Raw genomic sequence first — 19,870 nt, forward strand, 5'->3', positions numbered from 1 at the left:
AGGAGCACTGGTAACGCAATGGTTAAGTGCTTGGCTGCTAGCCAAAAGGTTGGTGGTTGGAACCCACCAGTGATTCAGTGGGAGAAAGACCTGGCAATCTGCTCCATAAAGATTATAGCCTAGGGAACACCATGGGGCAGTTCTACTCTGTCATATGGAACCTCTAAGAGTCAGAATCTACTCCACAGCACAGAACAACTGTTTAATATGTTTTTAATCCCCTTAACTAGCTCTTGGGATTGGTTATTAACAGGGCTTCAAAACCGTTCAAACCAGTTCAGTCATAGCCAATGAAGTCAAGTCAGAACAGACTTGGAATTTTTTAAATTTGAGTGATTCAAAACCATAACTGGAATGGGAAAAATTATGAGTCGAAGCCCTGGAACGGGAGGCTCAGAAAGGGCATGGCGAGCCCTTTCAGGAACCTGATGTGTGAGATTGAATTATTGCCAGGGCTTAGGAGAGCGACACACATTCAAAGCGGTGTGGTCAGCCACCATTTTTGAGTGGGAAACTGCTGTTTCCAACTCTGTACAAAATCCAATGGGCAAGACGCTTGGTTGCTATGCGACACGTAGCTGCTCTTCTTTTCTATGAGGGAGATTAAGTTTCTATCAGGGCTTCAACCCATAATTTTTCCCGTTATGGTTCCAGTTCACCCAGTATTTTAAAAAATTTGGGTCTGTTCCAGTGTTGCTTCCTCAGCCATGACTGAACTGGGAAGAGCCGGTTCGAAGCCCTGTTTATTAAATACCCCCATACTTTCCTTTGTTAATACTATTCTGGCAATAGTGGCCTCCTTGCTATTCTTCAAATATTCCAGGCACAATTCTGCCTCAAGACTTTTGCCCTTGCTGTTCTCTCTGCATGGCTCTCCCTAATTTCACTCAGGTCTCTGGTGAAATGCCATTTCCTCAGACAGCCTACCTATCTGAAAGCACGTCGCCATCATTCTGCCTTCTCATTTTGCCTATTTTGTCTTCCTCCATAGCACTTTTACCACTACCTGCCATTATATTTGATGTGTCTTATCATCTGTCTCCCTGAATAGAATGTAAGCTCCATGAGGATTTACCTGTATTCTTCATCATTCTAGCACCTAGAAGAATGCCTGGCACATAATGGATGCCCAGTAATTCTTTGTTCAGGGAATGAATGAAACTGTGGCTAAAGAGATTAACAAAGTCCCAAGGAATAAATGAGTGGTGAATCAGGATTCAAACACAGGTCTATTTGATCTCAGAACACTTTTTCAAAAATCTGTTGCTGCTCTAGGCACTCAACTATTTACGCCATTAAACTACCTTATATTTAGCAGTTCAGTGTCTGGTTGCCTTTCATGCTATTTTCCAATAATCAGATGTAATCATGTCAACTCTTACTCTTTTTCCACAGAAGTATGATTTTTTTTTCCACCTGCAGATCCATTATCCCTGGGTTACAATCAAATCAAATAAATCACTATAGTCGTTTTCAAAATTTGCTTTACGTAATCTGTTAGCAACAAAAGCAACTTATTTTGGTTTGAAAAGTTATGTAACAATAACTTAGAGCTAGAGGCCACCGAAAAGTGGCTATCTCTACCCTACTCAAAATTCTCTCTGCTACTTTAAATATCCACAGGAAGGTATTTTACCTTTCCCTTCATAAACAGTATCTACAGTATACCAAATCCTAAACTATTTTACTAAATCTTTAAAATAACTTAGTCAATATTACCTTGGGGCCACACAGGGATCGTTGGTTTTTTTCTCAAAGCCCAGCAATAACCCATACCACATAACACACAGCTTCCAATAAATAGGTGGAGCATTTGCCTGTTTCCATTCAGCTGAATCCTTCCCACCATTCTTGACCCAGATTAAATCCTATTTCCCCATGTGCTCTTCATGTTTTATATCTTTTGATACTAAAGATTTTAATAGAATTCGATACATTTAAGAAATAATTTGGGCCTACTATTAGCAAGACTCGTATGTTAAATATATTAAATATGAACAATAAGCTTCAAAACTATTATGAATTTAGGATCTTTCTTTGAAGATATTATCAGTTAAATCACACTGGTAGGATATAGGGTGGGTCAAAGTCCTAATCCCTCCACAGTGGTATCTTACAAAAGGGAAGAACAGACATGGAAATAGTCACACACACAGGAAAGGCAAAGGAATGCTAAGGATTGCTGGCAGCTACCAGAAATGAGGAGAGAGGCAACTTTCAGAAGGCATCGACCTGGCTAAGAAAGACCCTGACATGAACTTCTAGCCTCCAAAACTATGATGAAATAAATTTCTGTTCTTTAAAACAACTCACTCTGTTGTTATGGCAGCCTTAGAAAACTAAAGCACCTTATTATGATAAACGATAAACTCAGCTTTGCTTGATTAAAAAAAAAACTATCATGAATTTAATATTGTTATCCCAATCTGAATTATGGGAGACTAAGGTTCAGAGTTCAGAGAGGTCCCTAGGTGGTACAAATGATTTGCACTCCACTGCTAATCTAAAGGCTGGCATTTCAAACTCACCCAGCAGTACCACAGAAGAAAAGGCCTGGCCAGCTGCTTTGATTAAGATTCCAAACCAAAAACCAAACCCACTGCCGTGGAGTCAATTCCAAATCATAGCGTCCCTATAGGACAGAGTAGAACTGCCCCATAGAGTTTCCAAGGCTGTAATCTTTACAGAAGCAGACTGCCACATCTTTCTCCCACAGATCAGCTGGTGGGTTCGAACTGCCAGCCTTTTGGTTAAGCAGCTGAGCACTTTAACCACTTTGCCACCAGGGCCCCTCCCGAATAAGATTAAAAAAAAATTAGAGCCAAGAAAACCCTATGGAGCACTTCTACTCTGTAATACGTGGGGTTGCTCTGCAAGAAGGCTCAGAGAGATTAAGTCACATAGCTAGTATACAGCAGAGTCAGAATCTGATACCAGATCTATTTGTCTCTAAACCCGTGACTTCTATTAAAAATTGCATTCCTTTATAAAGTCTATCCTTCGAAATTAAAAAGACAGACTCAAAAGGTAACAGTATTATTCAATGATATAAATTACTATAAATGAAAGTAAAGTAGACGTATTATAAGAAAAGCCTTTAAGAAACATATACTGTAATAGAAACTATATGATAAAGTAGAAGAGTGATACCATAAGAGAATTAAAAATAAAGTGCTGTAAGAGTTCAGAGAAATGACTAGGTAGGAATCAGGAGGCTGTGAGTGAGGAGAGGCTTTATTAGAAGAGCTGTGGAGGAAGGGCAGAATGCTGACAAATGAAGGAAAACATTCTATGCAAAAGGAATACCACAAGCAAAGTCAGAAGCAGGGCCGCATGAGGCTGGCAGGGTGGTTGTGTTCAGAAACAGGCAGTTTTCCAGCTTGATTTTAAAGTAAAATCTATGAGAGAATAATAAAAAGTAAGGCTGATGGTAGTTCTAGATCAAGAGGGTTTCAAACTCTATTTCTGCTTCTAATCAGCATCAGATAGACAAAAGAAAAACAGGGCCATGTAAACCTAGCTTATTTCATCTTTCCAATTTCCATCTGGCTTCTGCATCACTCATTTTTTTGGCCAACTTATGTAATAAAATTTAAGGTGGTTATTCGAGAACCTCTATGCAAGTCTCACCTGCCTATTTTATCAATGAACAAACACTGCCCATCTTTTGAAGACTGATGAGCCCATGCAGTGTGAGCCCTTCTGTACTTTATTTTCACACAGTGATTTTATATATTGTTGTCTCGTTCCTCCTCCAGTCTCAGGTGAACAACAAAAAATCTTCCTCCTTAAGGAAACTCTATCACCTAAACTCTAGAATTCATCTCTCATCACTTCCTCTAAAATCTGGTTCCTATAGTTTCCTTCCTTTAGAGCAGCTTTGCAAACTCAAATATGAGGGGCAGGTTATAGATAAAACAATAGGTATGAAATGGTTTATACTACTGATCAATGACAACATGTATGTCTTTAAAACACTGGACAAAGCAGAACAAAACAAAACTTTTCCATGAACCACATACAGCCTGCTGGCCTGCCATTTTGCAGCCTCTACTTTATTGCATTTCAGGTTCTATCTTCAGTCTTGTTTATCTGTCTCTCATCCCCATTAGACTGAACTTCTTGAGGGTAGGAGTTGTATTGATTGGGGAAGAGAGACATGTAAATGATTAATTATAATAGGTTAAATATGACAACAGAGCTATATACACGGTACTGTGGGAAGGAAGGAGTTATCTGGGACATCATCTTCTCAAAGGTAACATGAAACTTAATCTTGATGGATGTTTAGGAGCTTGCTGGGCACACTAAAGAAGAAAAGGGCAGTCCAGTTCCAAGAAACAGAATGTGCTTGTTTTAGAGGTATTAAAAAATAGGGTGTTAAGGAATTGCCAAGTGTTTCTTTAGGGAGAGGCACATGTCAGAATGCCCTGGAAATGAAATGAGAAAAGAAGGCAGGGATAAGATCACAAAGGGCCATAGGGAGTCATTTGAAGGTTTTAAGAAAAGAAATACAGCATGATCTCTGGTAACAGTGTAGAGCATGCATGGGCAGGATAAGAGATTGAAGACAAGGAGACTGCTTAGGAGGCTACAGCAATCACCAAACCCAAACCACACCCACTGCCGTGGAGTCGATTCTGACTCCTACCGACCCTGTAGGACAGAGTAGAACTGCCCAATAGTTTCCAAGGAGCACCTGGCGGATTCGAACTGCCGTCCTCTTAGTTAACAGCCGTAGCAGTTAACCACTACGCCACCAGGGTTTCCACAGCAATCACAGGCATGTTAAATAATGAGAGTCTGAACTAAGGAAGTAACTGTGGGTAATTACAGGAGAGGGTTGAGAGTTATTTAGGAGAAATAATTAGCAGAACTTGGTTATTGATTGGATGTGGAGGAATCAGTAATATTTCTCCGGCTTTTAGCATAAGTCATTGGATTGCTTATGGTGCCAAGTCCAGAAACAAAGTTGCTTATGGTGCCAAGTCCAGAAACAAAGGCTGGCTCCATCCCATATAGAAACAAACTCAAGATGCCTTTACTTCCCAAAACTTCGTTATTTAATTCCACCCTTCCTACACCTGGTCTCCAGTTTAATACAGGTCCTCAACTACCACAAGAAAGCCTCTGGGGTAACTTCCCACAGAAGTCTCTCCCTGTATTGATCCAGAGTTTTTCAAAGGGCCTCCTCAAACTACCTCCTTCAGAATCACTTGTGAACTTGGAGAAAAAAAAGGCAAATTTCTTGGCCTTACCACAAACCTCATGAATCACAATCCTGGGAGAGGAGAATAAAATGTGCATTTTGATGCACTTTCCAGTTTGAGAACCATTAGCCTAATCTAGGCTACCTACTGCTATCAAATTTTTTTTTTAAAACCCTGGATTTATCATGTCACTTCCTTGCTCAAACTAGTTTCTAATCTTCTGCCTGGACTTCAAGGTCCCCTTTCAACTTGATTTTCTAATCTTTTCAATATACATTTTTTAGTCCAACAAGGTCAACCAACCTCATCTCTTACTTCCCCCTTCCAGGCTTCCACACACACACAGCTTGGTTGTCTCTCCAAATCTTTGTGTTTGACATTACTGACAGAACCTGGGAGCCTCACCATAGCTTCCTTTCCCTAGTCAATTCCAGCCATAACAACTATTCTTGAAATCCCAGCTTAAATCCAGAAACTTGCAATTACTCCAATCTCACTTCTCTCTCCTACATGTGAATTCCCATTACGCTTATAATCAGCACACACAATTTAAGATTTAATTATTTCAACATATATCATTAAAACCATAAGGTCTTATCTCATTCTTATTTTCCAGTCATCAGTGAGCCTATCACAGTTCTTGGCATATATTGAACAATACATAAATATTAGTTGATTTTTCAAATTATCATGAAAGGGAGATGTTTTTTACCCCTAGATAACACATGAATAAAAAGAAAACCAAGAAGAAATCAACTTTTACAAGCAAAACAAGCATTAAAAGACATTCACTATTATAGACACTGCTGTATTTGATGATATCAACAATAATGTTCTATGCCTTGTCCTCTAAATATAGAATTCTTAGTCATGAAAGCATGGTAATCACAAATAGTTTTCAATCACAATACAGGCCACTTTCGGTGTCTTATGTAATAATGTATCATGTAAATATAGCAACGAAATACAATGCCTTGAGTATAAAACCTTTAAATGACAGCAAGGAAAAGAACCTTAAGAGATAATTCAAGCCAAGCACCTCAATTTACCCATTTAATAACTGAAATTCAGAGAAATTATATGACTTGCCCAAAGTTACTGAGCCAATTAGTAGCACCCAGTAAAGGCAAGCACCTAGGCCTCCTCACTGCACATCAAGGGTTGTTTTCTTACAGTACACGGTCAATGAAACTAAAATCAAAGTGAGGTATTTTAATAACTTCTGTTAGCCTAAACCAACACGTTATAGGTCTGTCCCTGCCATCGTGAGAAACAAAGGCAAAGTACTATTCGAAAACACACAATTTCATCAGAATCAAAGTCTAACACAGGCATAATTCCAAAAACAAAACATTTCCAACACAAAATATACAAGCATATTGTAGTTCTAAAAGCACTTCCCAAAACCACAGAAGAAAAAAATACTTACCACAGCTAAATCCTAATCACCTGAACTTAATATTCGTCTCACACAACTTTGATCAAAATATACACCAAAAGAAGAACCAAACACATAAAATATTTTAAGTGAAAATCACTCAATTCCCCAAAGCATAAATGTATATCTAAGGGTAAAACACATCTTTTGTACTCACCGTAACTTTACTTCCAACTATCTGCATGCAGTGGTCAACGGAGAGTGGTTATGGTGTGAAAAAAAAAGAACAAACAGCAACAATATTAGTAATCAGAAGCTTCTCACAGGAGTTTAGTGTTTAGTAAATTAGTAAATAGCTAACCCTACGCTGTTAAAACTTTAGATCTAGAGGCTAAAACAAATATATCAGTACTATTTTCTACCGTATTTCAAAAATATATGAAGTCTGTGAAAGAAGGATTCCCAAATAAAAGATAATTAGTATTTGAGGGTTTTTTTTTATGTACTATAATTGGCTTCTCATATAGTGCAATCTAAACATCAAGTAATGCATGATTAAATGCAATCAGGTATTAGGTATCTGACCAGCTCACAGCCCCTCAAAACTAAGTATGGATAGAAAATTTATTTTTTTCTCTTTCCGTGTTATGACAGAAATACTGTTAAGGTTGAAATAAGGTATATCAGAATATAAATGCTGCATTTAAATTCATGCATCAAGTTAGGAAGTGAACTTTAGGTTACAAACTGGAATCTTTTATATTTCCATAAATTTAACGTCTATAATATTGTTTTATGTTTGGAAACTGAAAATTACAAAGATGATAGATTGCCTTTTATTCTTGTTTTCTAGGCTATTCTAGCATTTCTTTTACAAGAGTTCTCTATATAATATGAAGGCAAAGAAGCGTATTATATCCAAACTTGCACATATTCATAAAGAGGAAACAGTTCAAAAATTGCAACTCTGATTGAGCTTTCCTAACAGATAAGAGATAAGAGAATTTCCAAGAGGCAGAATAGTGTTTAAGAAAGCAAAAAGTAACACCATGGTCCCAAACAGAATTATATGCCAAAATCCAAATACAGGTCAAATCGTTGTCATCAGACTCCCACACTTGAATATCAAGAAATTTCCAAAAAGAGCTAATCACAATTTAAACCCATTAATCTGACAGCCATTACTACCAATGTGTTATATTTTTCAGCTAGTGCTTTAAAAATAAAATTTAACTGAAACCCCAGTAAGAATCATAAGTTGAACAAGATACCATAAGACACAAAAAGACGATAGCTTCTAGTAAATTATTTCAGAGGGACCCATGAATCTCCAACAAGAAAAGCAGCTTTCTTAAATATTCATTCAACAGACTATTTACAGACAGTGATTATTTAGGTGAATAAAAGCCGCTTTGCTGCCATTAACAGACTTCTGTATTAGAAGATATATCTAGGCCTGAAGTATTTCCTCTCACCAAAGTCTTATGTTTTCCCTTTATTTAACACAGGCAGGCCTGAAACTAAAAAAAAAAAAGAATGTGAGTCTGTCCTAACAATGAAAACAGGTCTATATACTCCGTGAAACAACCAGGATACAGCCAATTTAATAATTCACTCGGGTTGCAAAACTGTTGCATTTAGCTCAAGCACACACTACTAGTAGATTGGACTAGCCAAGGGAAGCTAAAAGAAACTAAAAAGAAAGTGGAGTTTGGTTATATTTAAGTACAACTGTTGCACCATACGCAGAAAAGAAGACCTGAGAAAGAAATTATCTGACAATAGCAAAGCAAAACTAATACGTGCATACACACACACAGAGAGAGATACTACAACATTTTAACAGCTTGTTATTAAGATATCATGTCTGTAGATGTATTTTGTATTACCGTTGTAAATTATTGCCTACTGAGATTAAAAACATGATAATTCCGAACGGCTCAAGCGTCCTCAAAGATATATAATTTTACATATTTTTAAATCTCAACTTCAAAGATTGTGATTTAAGTTAGAAATAAATTAGATTCTTAATGTTCTAATAAGGATATTGACATCTGGCAAATGACTGTTAGGATTTCAGTCAATAAACTTTTCTCATAAATGTCTACATGTACATACTGGTAAGTGTAGTTCCTCTAAATCCCTGACATATTGTGCCTGTTTTAGTATTATGGATAGGCATGACAACTTTTTCATTATCAACAAAGCTCAATTTTCCATATCTGAAAACATATGCTGCTCTTCTGAAATACAGGCTCTTCCAGATTATTTGTGGCCAAATTATCACATGTACAAATCACCCTAGGTCAGGTCCATAACCACACTTCCTACAGTGAGTTCAGTTCATGGGAAATAACATGCAGAGAAGAGGCTCTTCTCCACCCACCCCATCCCCCTATTAAAAGTTCATTCATCACTGATACAGTTAGCCAAGCCATTTTTTTGCCCGTAAACATTCACACAACTTAACATTCTCTACCATGTGACTTTCAATTAAGAGGGGAAAAAACCTAAGCAATATTTTCATCATTATCATTGTAATTTCCTTTAATGTATTCTTATTCCACACTAATTTTAGCAAAGTAATTACACAGCAAAAGACTTGTATGCTTTAGAAACTGAATTTGACCATATATCTGTGCATAGTTTCACCTTACTTTAACGTAGTTACTTAGAATGCAGGAGAATGATGGGCATTTCTTATTGAGCTCATGTTTTGTTTTGTTTTTAGATTCCATACAAAATGACTAATGCAAAACTTAAAGGGGGAAATGTACAATTCATGTATAAATTTAACCGTATTCCTCACTTACATGTTTAACATGTGACTACAAAACATTTTTCCAGCAGAGACTCTAGCCCTTAACTTTGTTTTTCCTTCATGATGGAAGTTTTGACTACTTATAAAGCATTTCCATAAACAAGTGGTTACAATCATTTACTTTAAACAAGGAAATATTCTTAATCAGTGTATCAATAAGATGAAAAAGTAAGTGTAAAAAAAAGTACGAAACATGCTAGACATATCAAAAGCACACAGAAAGACAGCAGGACAGAAACCTTAACTACACATAAGCCCATAGGTAAACTTAATTAAACTTAATCAGTGTCATGATCATGAAGAGAAGAAAAGAGTGAGTGTTGTTTGTCACTGAATAGTATCCCTCTCACCTTCAGAAGGAAATTACGTAAGCAATTTTCTTTGTTTTAATGACAGAGAACACAGCAATATCTACCCAAAGTGAGAAAGTTTTAAAATATCTTGTCAGTGGACTCTCCTAATATTCATTCCATAAAAAATATTAGCAAATAAAATGTATAATGCTTGAACTCTATCAAAAGTACCATGCATGTATTAAGTGTTCAGATACATGCTGAATGAACAAATAAGAGTCATAATAGCTACAGTACTGATTATGAGGCTAATACTTTAAGCATGGAATTTTCATGTCTTTTGAGAAATATTCAGTTTCTAACTTCTGAATAAGGCAATTCAAGAGAGCTCATCAAATATTTACCAAAATTGTAGCATTTTAATCTGATAAATGAGTATATAACCTAAAATGTGCATTTATTTTGGTCAGTTGAAAAGGAAACAATATAGGAAAAAATGAAAACTAGTTCTTTGTAGAGAGATGGAGAGTAAAAATCAAAAGGGTAAGAAATAAGAGCTTCATATAATCTTCATTATATTCAGTCCCACTTCCATACATACAACAACAAATGAGCCAATGGCACTAACAAAATCTTATCATTAAAAACACATGATTATTCATATATTGTTATCTGTACTTTGCACTCAGATTTAGCTATATTGATTTACTAGCACATTTGCCTTTAGGTATTTGAAAAATAACACTGAATGTACACCCTGCATTTCCTAAAGCATTTTTCTGTGAACAATAACTTGAGTGCAAAAATGAGAAGAGATTCATCAGAATTTCAAAGTAAAACCCTATGCATCACCTAATTCTATCGAAAACGACGCTCACGGCAAATTTCACTTATCACTTGAAACATATTTCTGCCCTTGGATACCAGAAGCAAATTAAAAAACATGCTGTTGCTCTGCTCTGGCAGAGCTGCAATGCATTATGTTTAAATACTTCAGCATTCAGATTTAGCTTGGCTGAAAGTACAATATAGAATCAATATAGTCGCAGAATTCAGGACAAAATGCATTAGCAATTGCCACCGGAATTACTGTACTGAAATAGAATAGGGTATCCAAATAATTTTAAAATATTTTTTTGGCAATGAAGAACATTTTCTTCACTGATCAACTTTTAAATTTAAAATATGTATGATACATATCTCTGTGGAGCCCTGGTTGTGCAGTGGTTAAGAGCTCGGCTGCTAACCAAAAGCTCGGCAGCTCGAATCCACCAGCCGCTCCTTGGAAACCCTATGGGGCAGTTCTTCTCTGTCCTATAGAATTGTTATGAGTCGGAATCAACTCCATGGCAATGGGTTTTGTCTGTGTGTGTATATATACCCCCCAAAACCATATATATAACCCAAAAAACCCAGTGCCCTCGAGTCAATTCCGACTCATAGCGACCCTATAGGATAGAGTAGAACTGCCCCATAGTTTCCAAGGAACGCCTGGGCAGATTCGAACTGCCAGCCCTTTGGTTAGCAGCCGTAGCACTTAACCACTATGCCACCAGGGTTTCTATGTATACACATACATACATACATACACACACACACAGACAAAACCCATTGTGTATGTATATACACACACACATACACAAAGTGATTTTTATGGAAGGAAGGAGCCCCGGTGGCAGAATGGTTAAGTGCTCAGCTGCTAAATGAAAGGTTGGCAGTTCAAACCCACCAGGTGGCTCTGTAGGAGAAAAGACCTGGCAATTGGCTTCCATAAAGATTACAGCCTTAGAAACCCTATGGGACAGTTCTACTCTGTCCTACATGGTATAGACTTGGCGGCATTGGGTTTGGTTTTTTTGGTTATAGATATGAACAGGTTTCTTTACAGAAATGTAAAAAATACATTTCACCATTTCAAAATTACATTTTATTACAAAACAAAATCAAATATGAAGACTATTTTTGGAATCATGTTAGGAAGTGAATGAAGGAAAACATTCCATTAAAGCACTAAGTTTTTTCCTGTTGATAACAACTCCTTTCAACAAACCCTACTATCAAATCTTTTGAAACTCACAAAAACAGACTGGATTAATACAGCTATACGACAACAGTTATGAGGCAGTTTACATAATTGGCATCACATAAAATGATTAAAAAATGAACAAAGCTGCATATTTTTAAAAATTGCCAGAATAGCATACAAGCAGACACCAGACATGTAGGTTTAATGTAAATTTAGTTAAAGCTTGTGGCTAGGCTATGTTTGTCTCCTACCTCAAAATCTACAATTTCCATCAAACAAACCGTGTATTAAGCGGAATTCCTGCAAATTGCTATCAATTTTTAGTAAGTGCACAAACCTGTGCTCCGAAGCTCACTTGATTAACTCAGAGCCTTCACTCCTTAGTCTTTCTTATTCATAATAATGGAGTTGTCTTCTTTCTAATTATGAACAGTTTTGAAATACATAGTAAAAGTATAAAAATACATGTATAAACTGTTTTCTGAATAGTCTAGATGAGTACATTGAGGCAAGAATGTGAAGATTTAAAGCCCTTTTTTTTAAGCATATAATGCTAAGCTCATTATGTTGGTGCTGGGAAAGTCTCACTACTTACAGATTTGGCAGTGGCAGAAATATACTGGACAACCATCTCACGTTTGGTGGTAAAATCTTTATTTCGCAAAGGAGCTTTTCGTTCTTCATTAAGGTTCATATCCTCCTGTTAGAAAGAACACATACTGTGAGCAATGAAAAATTTCTGCTTCAGAGTTTCAAAAGTGTTTAATATGAATATTCTCTATATCTTAAAATGGAGCGTGCTCAGCTGCTAATCCAAAGAATGGAGGTTTAAGTCCACCAAGGTGCCTCAGAAGAAACGCCTGGTGATCTACTTCTTAAAAGTTAGCCGTTGAGAACCCTATGGAGTACAGTTCTACTCTGGTTCACATGGGGTTGCCATGAGTCAGAGGTGACTCCGAGGCAAGTAAACTCGTTGCTGTCGAGTTAATTCTGACTCATAACGACCCTACAGGATAAAGTAGAACTGCCCCACAGTGTTTCCAAGGAGCAACTGGTGGATTCAGACTGCTGACCTTTTCGTTGGTAGCTGAGCTCTTAACCACTGTGCCACCAGTGCTCCTGGTGATGGTAAAAAACCCATTGCCATCGAGTGGAATTTCAACTCAAAGTGACCCTGTAGGACTGAGTAGAGCTGCCCCACAGTGTTTCGAAGGCTATATATAGATCTTTATAGAAGCAAACTGCCACCGCTTTGTCCCAAGGAGCGGGCTGGTGGGTTTGAACTGCTGACTTCTGGTTAGCAGCCAAGAGCTTAACCACTGTGTCACCAGGGTTCCTGAGGGTGGTAATATCTTAAAATAATAAGTCACGCTATGACTAATAACAATAGTCATTTTAATGGACACTTTACTATTATTTTAACTCTTTACATCATAATCGTACGTAAATTTCACCATATATCCACAGTTCATACCTCTACCTAGTCAACTAATGAGCAGAAAGAAAAAGAAAAATTGTTTAACTATTCCACCAAGGAACTGGCATTTTACAACATACGTATACATCATACAGTCTTACTTAAGCTATTTATTCTGAAAAAAAAATATTGCCTTTGAATTGTGGTTTTGGCAAAGAATATTGAATGCCAAAGGAACGAACAAATCTGTCTTGGAAGAAGTACAACCAGAATGCTCCTCAGAAACAAGGATAGAGAGACTACGTCTTCCAAACTTTGGACATGTTGTAAGGAGAGATCAGTCCCCGGAGAAAGGACATCAAGCTTGGCAGAGTACAGGGTCAGTGGAAAAGAGGAAGACCCTCAAAGAGGTGGATTGACACAGTGGCTGCAACAATGAGCTCAAGCATAACAACGATTGTAAGGATAGCTCAGGACTGGGCAGTATTTCGTTTTGTTGTGCATAGGGTCGCTATGAGTTGGAACCGACTCGAGGGCACCTAACAACAACATACAACTATAACGTGTGAGTGAAAAAAAATTCACCAGCAGTTGCTGGATTTGGAAAGGAAAAAAAAGGAAATCAGAAATATAGTTATCTGAGTTGGGATAACAAAAATCATTTATGAGAGAAAAATATTTAGTTAAAAGTATACATTTTTTGAGCTACGATAAGCTCTAATTTTGTCAGGAATTTTCCTTTATTTTGTCATATACACACATATAATATTTTCATTAGACAAATTATTTTTCTACCTTTTAAAACTCATACTAACCCTTGCAAAATGTGAAGACACCCTTAAGGGGTCACAAAACCAAGTTAGAAATGACCTTGCTTCAAAGAACAACATCAAGTGAAGACAATCCACAGAATGGGTGAAAATGTTTACAAATCATGTCTGATAACGGAAGTGTATACACAATACATAAAGAACTCTTAACAATTCAACAAGTAAAAAGACAAAGAGCCCAATTCTAAAAATGGGCAAAGGATTTAAACAGAAATTTCTCCAAAGATATACATATAGCCAACAAGCACTTGAAAAGATGCTCAACATCATTGGTCATTAAAAACCCAAACCACACCCATTACCATCAAGTTGATTCTGACTCACAATGACCCAAAGGACAGGGTAGAACTGCCTCATATGGTTTCCAAGTCTGTAATCCTTATGGAAACAGATTGCCAGGTCTTTTCTCCTATGGAGCAAGCTGGTCGGTTTGAGCCTTCGACCTTTTGGTTAGCAGCCAAGCGCTTAACCATTTTGCCACCAGGGCCCAATGAGATACCACTTAACGCCCACTAGGATGGCTAGAAATCAAATAACAGGGTGTTGGCAAGAATGTGGAGAAATTGGAAGCTCATCCATTGCTGGTGGGAATGTAAAATGGTACAGCCACTTTGGAAAACAGTCTGGCAGTTCCTCAAAAAGTTACACATAGAGTTACTATATGACCCAGCAATGCCATTCCTAGGTATATACCCAAAAGAATTGAAAGCAGGAAGTCAAACAGATACCTGTACACCAATGTTCACCGCACCACTATTCACAATAGCCAAAAGATGCAAACAACCTTAATGTTCGTTGACAGATGAATGGATAAACAAAATGTGGTGTATCTATACAATGTAATATTTTTCAGCCATAAGAAAGAATTCTTCACGTGTACTGACACATACCACAACGTGGATGAACCTCAAAATATTATGCTAAATGAAGAAGCCAGTCACAAAAGACCATATATTGTATGATTTCGTTTCTATAAAATATTCAGAATAGGCAACTCTATAGAGATAGAAATTAGATTGGCGGTTGTCTGGGCATGGGGGTGTTGGGGGGTGAGGAGTGACTACTAATGGATACGAGGTTTCTTTTATGGGTGATGAAAATGTCCTAGCTTTAGAAAGAGGTGATGGTTGTACAACTTTGTGACTACACTAAAAATCACAGAATTGTATACTTTAAAATGGTGTAACTGTATGGTATGTGAATTATATCTTAATTTTTAAAAAATCAATATTTTTATCCCTTTACTTTTTCAATAATTCTAGCCACTCCTGGTATTTTTGTTTTGTTTTATATTGTTTTGGTTTTATTAAGTAAACTAATGGGCAAACAAGGAACAAATCTGAAATTAACTGATTCATGTGAGAATGGGTGGAAATCTACTAAAAGTAATCAACCTGTGTCTATCTATTGAATAGCAGCTACATTGAAAGCAAGAGTCTCATGATCTATATTTGTAGTGAGTACATGTAGTCCCTGACTTACAAAGGGATTCCACTCATGCGCACGTGAACCCTCTTCCTAATCACCTCTATCGCTCTCTCTACCTTTACCTTATCCATCTTATTTTTCATTTGTATGTATTACTTGTTAATGACTATTATTAGGAAGTAGACTTCTTTTTCCTCTCTCTCTCAAGCACTGAATCACAGCAAAATCACAGAAAAGAGGCTGGAAAACACTGTTAATGCAGTCCGCAGATGCTCAGCTATGTTCTGTGTCTATTTCAACTCATGGGGAACACACTATCTCTGGTGGTAACCCATCCCATCTTAGGGCTCTTTAATTTTTGCCACGTTTATCCTTGAAGAGTTGGACATAAAACATATACAAAATACTAATAGTGTGTTAAGGTGGTAGGGTGATATCTTTTTTTTTTTCCTTCCCCATTTTCTATATTTTGAATCACTTATTTAGTGGTTATGTACTATACACCAGAGACAACGCTAGGCTGGCTAGGGGAATACAAATTAGGGATACTGCTTCTATCCTCAAATTAAGTGAGTTACTATTTATAAAGCATTTGGAACAATGCCCAATACTTTATAGTCTTCATCTTTTTGTTAAATAAATATAAACAAATAATCCACAGTCTAGTAGGAAAGACCAATATGCAAACAAATAATTATAATAGAGGCATATATAGGATGATTTGGAAACACAGCGGGCAGATGGAAAGGTCAGAGAAGTCTTCACCAGGCTTTGGGTCTTGAAGGATAATAAAAGTCTCACTGAAGGCAAAGTGACTAGCCAGGAGACTAGAGTGGTCATCTGTCATTTCTGACTGCCTAACATCATTTGTACAACCCCTCTACATTTTAATACATCCTCACATTGTCAGTACCACCAAATCAAGGCAGAATCCATAAAAATTACATTTCTCAATCTCCCTTATAGCTGAAGTACAGGCATGTGTCTTAGTTTCCGCCAAAGCATTACATTTAGGAGAGGTGTCAATTCGGAAATCAACTATGTAAGGAAGCAGACCAGGATTAGACCATCATTTGGCTGGTCGGGGTAACAACGGAGGTGACAGGGTTCTGAAATTGATGGCAGCAGACACATCTTTTTCATCAAGACAGTTTCACCAAGCGGTTCTGAAAATTATTCCTGTAAGGTTAACTAGAGCTTATTTCTGCAATCCCTCCTGATTCAAGAGCTACTTAATATCCTTTAATAATATATATACATTTTTTTTAATTTAAACTAGCCAGAGTGGATTCTCTTATATGCAATAATTCGAGCTATTAAAGTAATTCAGGGGACAAGTGATAAGAGCCTGAACTAGGAGAGATGGTAATCAGATTGGAGAAAAGGGAATAAAATGAAGAACCATGTAGAAGTTATTTAAAGGTACCATTCTCAAGCTAAAGTAGACCTATGACCTTCAAATTATTCTCATGTGAGATGGCTTAACATCCATGTTTATCTCTCTCAAAAACTGTGGTTTGAAAAATGCAAGGAAGGAAAGGGCTTCCACCTCCTTCATCTTGAAATACTGTATCTCTATTACTTCAGCCCCTGACTTTATAACCTTATTGGCAATCACACCATTCTACTGGCTCATATTGTTCATTTCCATTAAAACTCCTAAAATCTGCTCACAGACATGCTAAGCTATTTATCTACTGCCTCCAAACATTCTGGTTAAATTTCAGTCTCCTGCAAATGTAGTTAGCATGACTCTGCTCCCCCAAATGGAATCAACTCTGAAACACCCTAAGGTTGAGTTTCTGTATTTGTATAGTTCACAGCCAGAACTAAGAGTGTAATAGAGCCACTTTTTGCAGTTTCTAGGTAGAGAGCTTACTCCCTCTCCTTCCAGTGACACTTCTCTTATTACTATGTACCTCCATTCGATTGTTAATGGCATACACTGCTGAGATCACGACATCAAAGTAGAATTACTTTGTAGGGAGGTAGCCAGGACAGTGAGGAGAATGTAAGAGTATATACCTCAGACAGATCAGAGAGATGCTGTCAAGATTAGATGTGACCACACATATGAAGCCCTGGTGTATATTAACTAGCCTTCAAGGATACTAGTTATTGATATTATCACCTCCCAGCCTCATTATTTTTATCATTTTTCATCTTACCTTTTATATTTTAATAGTCCTAGGTTGTTTGTAGGAGTCCCTGGGTAGCACAAACAATTAGGCGCTCAATCAGTAACTGAAAGGTTGGTGGTTCGAACCCACCCAGAGGCGCCTCAGAAGAAAGTCCTAGCAATCTGCTTCTGAAAGGTCGCAGCCTTGAAAACCCTATGGAGTAGTTCTACTCTGCACACATGGGGTCACCATCAGATGGAATCGACTTGACAGCAACTAAGAGCAACAGGTTGTTTGTAGTTTTCCTACATACACTATGTGGTTACACACTTCCATTACTTTGCTCCTGATGCTGTTCTATCTGCCTGGAACATTGTCTTCACCAACCTCTCCTGCTACCTTACCTTTCCAAACCCGTATCTGGCTAACTCTTAATTAAGAACTTCAGTAAGCCACTAATTTTTTCAGGAAGAGTTTCTCCAAAACACCTCACTTGGAAATGACTATCTACATCCCATTCTTCCAAATAAATTCCTATATTGTAGCAGTTATATTGAAACTATCTGATAAATCTTTGTCCCCTGAACTATATAAGCTGAGGGCAGGAACAAGGTCTTACTTATCTTTGTACTCCTAGCACATAGTGCCTGGAATGTAGTAAGCATTTAATAAATATTCGTTGAACCAAAGTGATATTCAGGACTTTTTTCCTCTAAATATTTTTATTTGCTTTACATTCACCAACATTTTTTATACCTATAAATCTGCTGCGTAAGTTGATCGGGAATGCGTACAATTCACATAAAGAGAAGCAACTACAATGACTCATTTTATTCTTATAGAAGTAAGATATTAGGCAGCTAATACTTCCCACTAATTAGGCAGCTAATACTTCCAAATCATGTAACTCTAGCTTTATGATACAATAATGAAAGCAAATAGAGCAATATTCGTAATTCAATTATAATTCTAAATAATGAAATTGAGTATGAAACTACTTTTAAATACAATGAATTTTTACAGTACTCAAAATACAAAAGCAAGCTTTTACTATGTTTAACATTTACTTAATAATTTCTACAATGCATGAGAGGAATGTAGCATTTTGTAGTTTTTAAAAAATAATTAATTGGCCACTTGTAATATTTTTAAAGTCACTTTTGTAAATAGCCATTTTTCTCCTTCTACATATACCATGATGCAATTTTTTCATTATACACAAACTCCTTTACTTCTTCAGAAAATAAATACTATATTCTTAAAATTATTACTCAGGAGTAACCTTAGAGTGAAATGAGATGGTTAAAAGTTGAATTAGCTATCTATTTATTCATTTGTATTATAATTCATATTTTCACTCTCATTCTCTCTCCATAAATTTTTTAACAGATGACAGTACAATTTTTAAAACTCTCCCCTGGTCTTCTAACATCATTTTCTATTTTCCTATCTCTTCTACTGTGTTTATTTTTTTATTTTAATTATTATTTGCTTTTTGAGAAGGAATAGTCAAACGTTTACATTTTTACATCTCTTCTTTCACTATAAGACAGAGATAACACTTACTCCTTCTTTTTATAAATGTGCTCTTTTATTAAGTGTTATTTCTTTCTACCACATCTTGAGCCCAGTTTAAAGCTAGATTTTCTACTTGCTAGTTTTAAATCTTAACTTGACTTCACCATCAATTGTTTGCCCTCTTCCCTCTCCTTCTCAATAGTAATTATTCAAATATCCTCCAACTCCTGTGCTGAGAGGACCTGTAACCCTGAAGAGAATGAACCAATGATACTCTGTACTAAAAATATACCCTAGCATGAACAGTGATTATAGTTACGTTTAATTACTTTAAGATCATAAATTTTTCCATATTTGTTAATTTTTTTCTGAAGATATGTTCTCTACTTTTTAAAATTCCAATGAAAGTACCAGAGATTTTTTTACATAATTAAATAACTGGCCAATTCTATCTAGAATTAATTAACCACCTTGTGTTTTCAAAAGGTACAGTTAGCTTTACCTACCTATAGATTCTAACCACATAACATAGAGAAGCTTAGATGGAAAACCAAATTGAAGGAAAAAAATGTCTAAGTACGTTATCTCTAAAAATAGTATAGAGGCAAAGCAGAAAAAAAAGTGAATGTTACTGAGTATGGCACAAAACTTTATCTACTTCTACTTTCAGGTCCTGTTGGAGGGATTCTACTTTGAAAACCTACATATACCTCTCTGTCATCAAGAGTGGAAATACAGAACACATATTTAGATATTAGAAAACAGATATTTTTATTTTCCTATAATCTTTAATCTTGAGCTCAACACTGGACCGGGGGTTTCCACAGAT

At 36.6% G+C, this 19,870-nt stretch overlaps 1 protein-coding gene across 6 annotated transcripts in view; it reads right to left on the reverse strand.

The window, feature by feature from the left end:
* The window catches only part of DIAPH2 (diaphanous related formin 2), a 942,090-nt gene that overhangs the window by 845,494 nt on the left and 76,726 nt on the right, over window positions 1-19,870 (reverse strand). For 4 of the 6 annotated variants that reach the window (XM_049873110.1, XM_049873108.1, XM_049873111.1 and 1 more), the window contains 2 exons: window positions 12,324-12,428; window positions 6,806-6,826 (listed from right to left, as the gene is read on the reverse strand). In XM_049873110.1, coding sequence (XP_049729067.1) covers window positions 6,806-6,826; window positions 12,324-12,428 — 126 coding nt within the window. The remainder of the gene's footprint in view (window positions 1-6,805; window positions 6,827-12,323; window positions 12,429-19,870) is intronic. The other 2 variants (XM_049873109.1, XM_049873113.1) reach the window with 1 other exon arrangement.

This window comes from Elephas maximus, chromosome X (assembly GCF_024166365.1).
Source record: "Elephas maximus indicus isolate mEleMax1 chromosome X, mEleMax1 primary haplotype, whole genome shotgun sequence".
In the NCBI taxonomy this organism is placed as follows: domain Eukaryota; kingdom Metazoa; phylum Chordata; class Mammalia; order Proboscidea; family Elephantidae; genus Elephas; species Elephas maximus.